The 12173-nt window shown below is 47.7% G+C and overlaps 1 protein-coding gene across 2 annotated transcripts in view; it reads right to left on the bottom strand.

The window, feature by feature from the left end:
• mmp24 (matrix metallopeptidase 24) overlaps positions 1-12173 on the bottom strand; it is a 90585-nt gene that overhangs the window by 6794 nt on the left and 71618 nt on the right. For both annotated transcript variants that reach the window (XM_059652668.1, XM_059652669.1), the window contains exons 8-9: positions 3861-4011; positions 2874-2989 (exon numbers count right to left, since the gene is read on the bottom strand). In XM_059652668.1, coding sequence (XP_059508651.1) covers positions 2874-2989; positions 3861-4011 — 267 coding nt within the window. The remainder of the gene's footprint in view (positions 1-2873; positions 2990-3860; positions 4012-12173) is intronic.

The following is a 12173-nucleotide window of genomic DNA, read 5'->3' as shown; positions in this document are numbered from 1 at the left end:
TCGCTCCTTATTTATTTCAGAACTCTCTCCCCCTCCCCCTTTTCTGATGAAGGGTCCAGACCCGAAACGTCAGCTTTTGTGCTCCTAAGATGCTGCTTGGCCTGCTGTGTTTATCCAGTTCCACACGTTGTCATCCACAAACTTGGTGATTTGTACATTCACTTCATTCGTCCAAGTCATTAATATCTACTCTAAATAACTGCAGCTCCAGCACTGATTCCTGCAGCACTCTACTGAAAATGCACCCCCCCCCCCCCAACTTATCCCAACTCTTTGGTAACTAATAGAAAACAATCCTCTATGCATGTTTATATACTATATCCAACAATATGGGCTTTTAGTAAGTAGCTTAATGTGTTGTACCTTATCAAACATCTGAAAATCCAAATATATTACATCCACTGTTTCCCCTTTATCTATCCTGCTTGTTACATCTTCAAACAATTTGTAGGGCACTTGCAGCGTTTCCAATCCATGTAATGGAAGGACCTCCTCCCTAGAATGATTTACTGAATTTTTTTCTGCACTGTCTGTTACAAAGCTCTGATTTTGTTTGTTTTAACTTTCTCCCAATGTGACAATACTATGACTTTAAGAGGTGCATTTTGTCCTGTTTATTTTTTATGAAGAGGCGTGAGACAGAGGTACTGGGTCATTTGTTCTAAGCTAATAAAGTAAACCGCTTGTGAGGCCTTGGGTTCTTTAAAAAGCTGTAACAGTAGAAGCAGCATGAATGGGTAGAATCAGTCTCCCACAGAACCAGGGTTTTAGTTTAGCTTTCAGTAGCAGTTGCTGGGGTTTTGAAGCTGGACGTGGAAGCTATTAATCCTTCCCCAGTTCCAGCTAAAAGCTGGAAGATGAAAGAAAGGCCCCAACCCGAAACATCAGCTTTCTTGCTCCTCTGATGCTGCCTGGCCTGTTGTGTTCCTCCAGCTCCACACTGTGTTATCTCTTAAGGTCTAGGCTACTGCCTTGATATATTTAAAGAGTATTTGGTCTAATTCACAACACTGGTGAGAATAGTTCTTAACTACTCAAGCTGTTTCTTCTTTAAATGCAGTCCATTTCTCAGCTATAGTTTTGCTACTAACTTTTGATTCCAGTTCTGAGGAAGGGTCACAGAACCTGAAACATTAACTCTGCTTTCTCTTCACAGATGCTGCCAGACCTGCTGAGTACGTGGAGCAAGATCTGCTTTTGGTTCTGATTTCCAACATCCACAGTTCTTTGGGTTATTTTTTGATTTGGGTCAGATCCTGTCCCACTCCTAATGAAGTTGGCGTTTCTTCTCTTCATTATTTTTACTGCAGATCGCACTTGTTCTTTTCTGTAGCCATCTCTATGATACAGTGATCACCGGCCCCCATGCCCCAGCAGTTTGGCCCTTCAACCTCCAAAAAGACACTGATGTACCTCATTGTCTGGAAACAGATACAGAAATTTCCATCTTCTCATTGGATTAGAAAAATTATGATTTAGTAAATTCTCCTGAACAAACTTCAAAAGCACTCTCCGTCTCTACCCTTTGCAATGTTCCTGGACCAGTTTATACAAGTCCCTCACTAACTTCTGTACAATTTTTGCATTTGTTTGTAATTTCCCTGATCGAGCCGGTTGAGCTCTGGAGTGAACAGGTAGAACATAGAACAGTACAGCACAGAACAGGCCCTTTGGCTCACAATGTTGTGCTGACCTATCATCCTACTCAGATCAAACTACCCTGCATACCGTACATTTTACTATTCTCCATGTACCTATCCAAGAGTCGCTTCAAAGTCTCTAATGTACCTGACTCCATGACCACTGCCGCAGTGCATTCCACGTGTGAAGAACCTATCTCTGACATATCCCCCGTACCTTCCTCCAATCACCATAAAATTATGAACAAAAACAAAGTTGCTGGAAAAGCTCAGCAGGTCTAACAGCATCTGTGGAGGAGAAAAAAAGAGTTAACTTTTCAAGTCTGGTGACCCCTCCTCAGAACTGATGGTGGCTGGGAAAACATCAGTTTATATGCAGAAAATAGGGAGGTGGGTGGGGTGGGGAGTAAACGATAGGATAGAGCCCAAAGAGAGAGAAAGACACTTGGACAGACAAAGGAGTTGCTAATGATCAGGCTGGGAGGATGAATAGTTGTTAATGGGGACTGGTAGTGACTAACAACAGGGGGAGTGTAGGGGAAGACTATGTGGTAACAAGGCCAAATGTGTGGGGTGGGGGGCTGGGACATGGGCCAGTTTAGGCCCTAAAATTATTGAACTCAATATTGAGTGTGGAGGGCTGTAGGGTCCCCAAGTGGAAACACCTCACCTGATCTACAGCATCCGCAGTTCTTTTAGTTCTCACCTTAAAATTATGCTCCCTCGTAATAATCATTTCCACCCTGGGAAAAAGTCTCTGACTACCCACTCTATCTGTGCCTCTCACCATCTTGTACACCTCTATCGAGTCACCTCTCATCCTTCTTCGCTCCAATGAAGGGATGGAGGGTACATCTGTTGTTTCTTTAACAATAGAGTCCCGAGTGCAACAATCAATGGCAGGCAGAATCCCTCTGCACCTCTCCTTTCTGCAGAATGCCTCAAGGCCTTACTCTGAGACAGACAGATGTGATTGAATCAAATCCTGCTACTTGAAAGACTGACAGTTTATCACGTACTGACCCTCACTGACACGCCTGCCCTCTGTGTTTTCATGGCAATCTGTTTGTTTTCCTCCTGGTGCCAGTGACAAAATGACCAGTTTCTGGAATTCAATGCCATAGTGGAGCCCGGTGGAATTGGACATTAGGATTTCCAGGTAGTTGCCCAACAGGTTCCTGTAACCAACCCACTGACTGGTAGAACACTCCAGTTTCTCTGCTACATACTCACTTCCTTCCTTGCTCACAAAGGCACCCTGAGGTGCCTCGGGAATTCCTTTCCAGATGGTGATGGGTTTTGGGTAGCCAGGGTCTGACGCTTGCTTCTCTTCGTTATACCTCCAGTACCTGTGAAACAAAACATCATCATCTCACCGTCTGTCACCTGTCACACACACACAACAAACCCCTGATGTTGAGAGGTTACTTTTTTAAAAAAATTCATTCACAGGATGAGATCATCACTGGCTAGGCCCAGCATTTATTACCTGTATGTGTGAACTAAATCACTGTGGGTCTGGAGTCACATGTAGGCCAGACCAGGTAAGGATGGTGGATTCCTTCCCTAAAGGGTCTGCATGGGATGCTCTTTGGGGGCTTGGTACAGGATTGATGGGCCAAATGGCCTCTTCCACGCTGTAGGGATTCTGTAAACTAGGAATGGGCAGTGAATGCTGGCCAGGCTGCGATGCCCTTGTCTGTTCAGAGAACTGAAATCCCATGAACGGCTTCAAATGGATTGAAGGCAAAGCTGCACTCGCATAGCATCTTCTCAGGAATCTCAGCCCGTTTCTCCCAGGATGAAGCTTACAGTAAATGACAGTTCCCTGCCCATCCACACTGTGCTGAGTAAGATGACACATACAGCAATGAGAAGTGATGTTGACGGTTTTCATTGGAGGTGGAGGATTGGCCTTGATACTGGGGGGAGCTGTCTGCTCTGCAGTATTGGGTCAGGCAGAACTGGGATTCCACATGGGGTACAGCAGCTGTCTGTCAGTGCTGCATGGGACAGACTGTCAGCGGAGCTCAGATCCCCAATTAAACTTTCAATTTTAACCTTCTGCCTCAGTCAAGGTTGCGAACAGTTGAGTCAAGCAGAGATGAAAAATGAAACAGGACTATTCACCATGAAAACTAAACACCGACGTGCATCTCACAGTTTTGAACCGCATAGTTACAATATTGTTGTTACAAAACACAAACAAATTAAGATTACTTGTTTCCTTTGAAGAAGTAGGTTTTTCCCACAGGTTCCCAGCGCAGAGCCATGTCAATTCCTTCTCGAGGAAGTCCTTTCCCTAACTGCACCAACCCATGAGGATATCCAGGTTCAGCTGTAACCTCCTTGAACACCCAATACTTATCTCCTGTAAACCAGGAACACCGAACGTTAGATCATTCATCTTAGTGAGAGCGGAACAAAGCTGTTTCAATAATGGGTTAATCCCTTGTTTACAATCTAACAAAAAGGAAAGCCGGTGCAGTGCAAGTGCGGTGAAACACCCTTACCTTCTGACTCAGGGAGATTCCACAGTTGGCCTCAGTGCCCATTGGTCAGTGAATCAAGAGAGAGTTCAAATGTTGGACTATAACCATGCATCACCTCAGCTGCTGGTTGAGGTATGGCTATGAGACACATGTCTGAGACATGCTGTTGGAACTGCACCCTCAGAATACTCTGTTCCTTTGTGGAGTTTCTTCTCTTCTCTCTACGCTTTGTCTGTATTCTGTCATTGACCCTGGTCAGGTCCAGCCACTCCCATCCTATTCCCAATTGGATTTGGAGAATGTGCCCTCCAAGCCAACACCGATCCAGATCCTCTGTCTAAACCTGTTGTCTATTTTCCCAGGATCTGTATCCCTCTGCCCCCTGCCCATTCATGTACCTGTCCAGATACATCTTAAATGGCACTATCATGCTGCTTCTACCACCTCCGCTGGCAACGCGTTCCAGGCGCCCACCACCCTCTGTGTAAAGAACTTTCCACGCATATCTCCCCTAAACTTTCCTCCTCTCACTTTGAACTCATCACCCCTAGTAATTGAGTCCCCCAATCTGGGAAAAAACTTCTTGCTATCCACCCTGTCTATGCCCCACATGATTTTGTAGACCTCAATCAGGCCCCCCCCCAATCTCCATCTTTCCAATGAAAATAATCCTAATCTACTCAACCTCTCTTCATAGCTAGCACCCTCCATACCAGGCAACATCCTGATTAACCTCCTCTGCACCCTCTCTAAAGCATCCACATCCTTTTGGTAATGTGGCGACCAGAAATGTACACAGTACTCTATATGTGGCCGAACCAAAGTCCTATACAACTGTAATATGACCTGCCAACTCTTGTACTGAATACCCCACCCAATGAAGAAAAGCATGCCGTATGCCTTCTTGACCACCCTATTGACCTGCGTTGCCACCTTCAGGGTACAATGGACCTGAACAACCAGATCTCTGTTCATCAATTTTCCCCAGGACTTTACCATTTACCGTATAGTTCGCTCTTGAATTGAATCTTCCAAAATGCATCACCTCACATTTGCCCGGATTGAACTCCATCTGCCATTTATCTGCCCAACTCTCCAATCTATCTGTATTGTGCTGTAATCTCTGACAGTCCCCTTCACTATTTGCTACTCCACCAATCTTAGTGTCATCTGCAAACTTGCTGATCAGACCAGCTATACCTTCCTCCAGATCATTTACATATATCACAAACAACAGTGGTCCCAGCACAGATTCCTGTGGAACATCACAGATCTCCAATTTGAGAAACTCCCTTCCACTACAACTGTCTGCCTCCTGTTGCCCAGCCAGTTCTCTATCCATCTAGCTAGCACACCCTGGATCCCATGTGACTTCATTTCTCCATCAGCCTACCATGGGGAACCTTATCGAACGCCTTACTGAAGTCCATATATGTGACATGTACAGTCTTTCCGTCATCAATCAACTTTGTCACGTCCTCAAAGAATTCCATCAAGTTGGTAAGACATGACCTTCCCTGCACAGAACCATGCCACCTCTCACTAACAAGCCCATTTTCTTCCAAATGTAAATAGATCCTATCCCTCAGTATCTTCTCCAGCAACTTCCCCACCACTGACGTCAGGCTCACCTGTCGATAATTACCTGGATTATCCTTGCTACCCTTTTTAAACAAGGGGACAACATTAGCAAGTCTCCAGTCTTCCGGGACCTCACCCGTGTTTAAGGATGCTGCAAAGCTATCTGTTAAGGCCCCGGCTATTTCCTCTCTCGTTTCCCTCAGTAACCTGGGATAGATCCCATCAGGACCTGGGGACCTGCCCACCCTAATGCTTTTTAGAATGCCCAACACGCCCCCTCCTCCTTATGCTGACTTGACCTACAGTAATTAAACATCTATCCCTCACCTCAACATCCGTCATGTCCCTCTCCTAGGTGAATACTGATGCAAAGTACTCATTAAGAATCTCACTCATTTTCTGACTGCTCACATAACTTCCCTCCTTTGCCCTTGAGTGGGCCAACCCTTTCTCTCGTTACCCTCTTGCTCCTTATGTACGAATAAAAGGCTTTGGGATGTTCCTTAACCCTGTTTGCTAAAGATATTTCATGACCCCTTTTAGCTCTCTTAATTCCTCATTGCCAATGTGGTATACTGCATCCGCTGTACCCGGTGTGGCTTCCTCTATATTGGGGAAACCAAGTGGAGGCTTGGGGACCGTTTTGCAGAACACCTCCGCTCGGTTCGCAATAAACAACTGCACCTCCCAGTCGCAAACCATTTCAACTGCGCCTCCCATTCCTCAGAGGACATGTCCATCATGGGCCTCCTGCAGTGCCACAATGATACCATCTGAAGGTTGCAGGAACAGCAACTGATATTCCGCTTGGGAACCCTGCAGCCCAATGGTATCAATGTGGACTTCACAAGCTTCAAAATCTCCCCTCCTGCTACTGCATCCCAAAACCAGCCCAGCTCGTCCCCACCTCCCTAACCTGTTCTTCCTCTCACTTATCCCCTCCTCCCACCTCAAGCCACACCCCATTTCCTTTCTACTAACCTCATCCCTCCCCCTTGACCTGTCCATCCTCCACGGACTGACATCCCCTCCCTACCTCCCCACCTACATTCACCTCTACAGGCTCCATCCCCGCCTCTTTAACTTGTCTGTCTCCTCTCCACCTATCTTCTCCTCTATCCATCTTCATTCCGCCTTCCCCTCTCTCCCTATTTATTTCAGAACCCTCTCCCCCTCCCCCTTTTCTGATGAAGGGTCTAGGCCTGAAACATCAGCTTTTATGCTCCTAAGATGCTGCTTGGCCTGCTGTGTTCATCCAGCTCCACACTTTGGTCCACTTTCCCAATATTCTTCCAAAGCTTCGTCTGTTTTCAGTTGCCTAGACCTTATGTATGCTTCCTTTTTCCTCTTTTTGCTAGTCTCACAATTTCACCTGTCATCCATGGTTCCCTAATCTTGCCCTTTCTCTCCCTCATTTTCACAGGGACATGTCTGTTCTGTACTTCAATCACCTCTCTTTAAAAGCCTCCCACATATCAAATGTGGATTTACCCTCAAACAGCTGCTCCCAATCCACATTCCCCAGCTCGTGCTGAATTTTGCGATCGTTGGCCTTCCCCCGGTTCAGCACTCTTCCTTTAGGACCACTCTCGTCTTTGTCCATGAGTATTCTGAAACTTCCGGAATTGTGATCACTATTCCCAAAGTAATCCCCCACTGAAACTTCAACCACCTGGTCGAGCTCATTCCCCAACACCAGGCCCAGTATGGCCCCTTCCCGAGTTGGACTATTTACATACTGTACACAATAGTGTGTAGTGTAGGTGTGTCTGTGTGTATGTGGGTGCGCAGTGTGGGCGTGTCTGTGTGTATGTGGGCGCGCAGTGTGGGCGTGTCTGTGTGTACGTGGGTGCGCAGTGTGGGCGTGTCTGTGTGGGTGCGCAGTGTGGGCGTGTCTGTGTGGGTGCGCAGTGTGGGCGTGCCTGTGTGTACGTGGGTGCGTAGTGTGGGCGTGTCTGTGTACGTGGGTGTGTAGTGTGTATGTGGATGTGTAGTGTGGGCGTGTCTGTGTGTATGTGGGTGTGTCATGTGGGCGTGTCTGTGTATATGGGTGTGTATGTGGGTGTGTAGGGTGGTGTGTCTGTGTGTACGTGGGTGTGTAGTGTGGGCATGTCTGTGTGTATGTGGGTGTGTCATGTGGGCGTGTCTGTGTGTATGTGGGTGTGTCTGTGTGTATGTGGGTGTGTAGGGTGGGTGTGTGTGTACGTGGGTGTGTAGTGTGGGCGTGCCTGTGTATGTGTCTGTAGTGTCATACACACAGACACACCCACACTACACACCCACATACACACCCATGTATACACAGACACACCCACCCTACACACCCACATACACACAGACACACCTACACTACACACCCATGTATATACAGACACACCCACACGACACACCCACATACACACAGACACGCTCACGCCCACACAGACACACCCACATACACACAGACACGCCCACACGACACACCCACACTACACACCCACATACACGCAGACACACTTACACTACACTCACACTACACACCCACACGTACACACAGACACACGTGTACTCTCCCACAGCCCCATACACAGGTCTGAGAGGCTTTACGGGAACTGGCCTTTGCACAGACAATAAGGAGCAGTGTATCTCAACTACAAATATTCAAAAATCTAAGGAAGGGTTTGGAACCAAAACAGGATAAAGTGCACCACTAAGTTCAGTGGCATGGAAAATTATGGAAGAAGCGGGTGGCACGGTGGCTCAGTGGTTAGCACTGCAGCCTCACAGCACCAGGGACCACGGTTCGATTCCAGCCTTGGGCTGTCTGTGTGGAGTTTGCACATTCTCCCTGTGTCTGCGTGGGTTTCCTGCAGGTGCTCCGGTTTCCTCCCACCGTCCAAAGATGTGCAGGCTAGGTGGATCGGCCATGGGAAATTGCCCGTAGTGTTCAGGGGTGTGTGGGTTATAGGGGGATGGATCTGGGTGGGATGCTCCAAGGGGCAGTGTGGACTTGTTGGGCCAAAGGGCCTGTTTCCACACTGTAGGGAATCTCATCTAATCTAAAGGAGAAAGTGCTCAGCAGAGGTTATTAAAGTTTCCAGAACTGGTAATAGGATGGAGAATTTGGGAAGCATCAGGAATCTAACCATAGTATCAGAGATAATGGGAACTGCAGATGCTGGAGAATTCCAAGATAATAAAATGTGAGGCTGGATGAACACAGCAGGCCAAGCAGCATCTCAGGAGCACAAAAGCTGACATTTCGGGCCTAGACCCTTCATCAGAGAGGGGGATGGGGAGAGGGAACTGGAATAAATAGGGAGAGAGGGGGAGGCGGATCGAAGATGGAGAGTACAGCAGATAGGTGGAGAGAGTATAGGTGGGGAGGTAGGGAGGGGATAGGTCAGTCCAGGGAAGACGGACAGGTCAAGGAGGTGGGATGAGGTTAGTAGGTAGCTGGGGGTGCAGCTTGGGGTGGGAGGAAGGGATGGGTGAGAGGAAGAACCGGTTAGGGAGGCAGAGACAGGTTGGACTGGTTTTGGGATGCAGTGGGTGGGGGGGAAGAGCTGGGCTGGTTGTGTGGTGCAGTGGGGGGAGGGGATGAACTGGGCTGGTTTAGGGATGCAGTAGGGGAAGGGGAGATTTTGAAGCTGGTGGAGTCCACATTGATACCATATGGCTGCAGGGTTCCCAGGCGGAATATGAGTTGCTGTTCCTGCAACCTTCGGGTGGCATCATTGTGGCAGTGCAGGAGGCCCATGATGGACATGTCATCTAGAGAATGGGAGGGGGAGTGGGAATGGTTTGCGACTGGGAGATGCAGTTGTTTGTTGCGAACTGAGCGGAAGCTTGGGGACCGCTTTGCAGAACACCTCCGCTCAGTTCGCAACAAACAACTGCACCTCCCAGTCACAAACCATTTCCACTCCACCTCCCATTCTCTAGATGACATGTCCATCATGGGCCTCCTGCACTGCCACAATGATGCCACCCGAAGGTTGCAGGAACAGCAACTCATATTCCGCCTGGGAACCCTGCAGCCATATGGTATCAATGTGGACTTCACCAGTTTCAAAATCTCCCCTTCCCCTACTGCATCCCTAAACCAGCCCAGTTCGTCCCCTCCCCCCACTGCACCACACTACCAGCCCAGCTCTTCCCCCCCACCCACTGCATCCCAAAACCAGTCCAACCTGTCTCTGCCTCCCTAACCGGTTCTTCCTCTCACCCATCCCTTCCTCCCACCCCAAGCCGCACCCCCAGCTACCTACTAACCTCATTCCACCTCCTCGACCTGTCCCTCTTCCCTGGACTGACCTATTCCCTCCCTACCTCCCCACCTATACTCTCTCCACCTATCTTCTTTACTCTCCATCTTCGGTCCGCCTCCCCCTCTCTCCCTATTTATTCCAGTTCCCTCTCCCCATCCCCCTCTCTGATGAAGGGTCCAGGCCCGAAATGTCAGCTTTTGTGCTCCTGAGATGCTGCTTGGCCTGCTGTGTTCATCCAGCCTCACATTTTATTATCTAGGAATCTAACCATAAAGCACAGCAGAGAAGGGGTTTGAGGAGGCAGTCAGAGGACTGTGGGTGTTGTACTTAAATACATGTAATATACAAAAGAAGGTAAATGAGCATGTAGTAGACATTAAAATTAACAGAGATGTGGCTGCAAGGGTGTCAGAGCTGGGAACTAAATATCCACAGGGTACATGTTCTATTGAAAGGCCAGGCAGATGGGCAGGGGTTGGAGTTGCCTTGTTAGTAAGAAATTAAATTAATTCAATAGCAAGAAGTGATACAGATGCTGTGCAGGTAAAGACAAGGAGCCCAAAGGGAAAAAGACCCTGATGGAAGTGGTGTACAGCCTCCTATCAATAGTCAGGATTTGGGAAGAAATTAATTCAGGAGATAGAAAAGGTATATCAGAAAAGATCTTACAATAATAATGGGGACTTTAATACACAGGTAAACTGGGAAAATCAGGTTGGTAGCAGATCTCAGGAAAAAAGGAACTCATGAAATGTCTACAAAATGTTTTTTGAGCAGCTTGTGGTAGAGCCCACTTGGGAACAGGCAGTTCTGGATTTGGTGATGTGTAATGAAATAAACTTGATTAGGAAGCCAAAGGTGAAGGATACCCAGGGGTTGATGATCATAATACAAGAGAATTGGCCCTGCAGTTTGAGAGGGAGAAGCTGGAATCAGATGTAACTGTATTACAATTTGTAACTACAAAGACATGAGGGAGGAGCTGGTCAGAGTTGGTTGGAAGGGGAGCCTGGCAGGAAAGATGGTGAAACAGCAATGCCAGGAGTTTCTGGGGGTAATTCGGGAGGAACAGCAGCAATTCATCCCAAGGAGTGAGAAACACACTTGTGGATGGGGAGGATGAGGGAACCATGGCTGACAAGGGAGGCCAAGGACAATGTAAAAGCAAAAGAGAAAGCATCCAATATGGTGAAGATTAATGGGAAACCAGAGGATTGGGAAGCTTTTAAAAACCAGCAGAGTATAAATAAAATAAGCAATAAGCAGAGAAAATGAAATAAGACTTGAAGGAGCTAGTAACATAAAACGAGATCGAACAAGTCTTTTTTTCGCTATTTAAAAGGTAAGAGAGACAAGACTAGGCATTGTACCACTGGAGAATGGGGCTGGAGAAGTTGCAATGGGGAACACAGAAATGGTGGAGGAACTGAAGAGGAACTTTGCATCAGTTTTCACAGGGGAAGGCACCAGCAACATACCAGAACTTTATGCGAGTCGGGGGGGGGGGCAGAGGTGCGTAGTCGCCATCACTGAGGAGAAGGTTCTGTGGAAATTGAAAGGTCTGAAGGTGGATAAACCACCTGGACCAGATGGACTACACCCCAGGGTTCTGAAGGGGATCGCTGAGCGAATTGTAGAGGCGTTGGTGGTAATCTTTCAGGAATCACTGGAGACGGGGAGGAAAGTTGCCAGAGGACTGGAAAATGGCTGATGTCACACCTCTGTTCAAGAGAGAAGGAGGCAGAAGACAGGAAACTATAGGCCGCTGGCCCACCTTCCATTGTTGTTGTTCAGGTTTTAGAGTACTTAATAAGGATGAGTTTGCAATGTATTTGGAAGTGCTTGGTGAAACAGGGCTGAGTCAGCACGGCTTTGACAAGGGGAGGCCATGCCTGACAAATCTGTTAGAATTCTCCGAGGAGATGATGAACAAGTTAGACAACGGAGAGGCAGTGGATATGATCTATTTGGATTTCCAGAAGGTCCTTGACAAGGTGCCACAGGAGGTTACTAAATAAGACAAGAGCCCATGGTGTTAGGGGTAAGGTACTGGTATGGATAGAGGATTGGCTGACTGGCAGAAGGCAGGGAGTGGGTTTAGAGGGGTCTTTTTCAGGATGGAAGCCAGTGACTGGTGGAGCTCCACAGGGGTCTGTGTTGGGACCAGAATTATTCACTGTACACACAATGATCTGGATAAAGGAACGACA

The sequence above is a fragment of the Stegostoma tigrinum genome, chromosome 19 (genome assembly GCF_030684315.1).
Source record: "Stegostoma tigrinum isolate sSteTig4 chromosome 19, sSteTig4.hap1, whole genome shotgun sequence".
NCBI lineage: Eukaryota > Metazoa > Chordata > Chondrichthyes > Orectolobiformes > Stegostomatidae > Stegostoma > Stegostoma tigrinum.
This window is presented reverse-complemented; position numbering and strand designations above follow the sequence as displayed.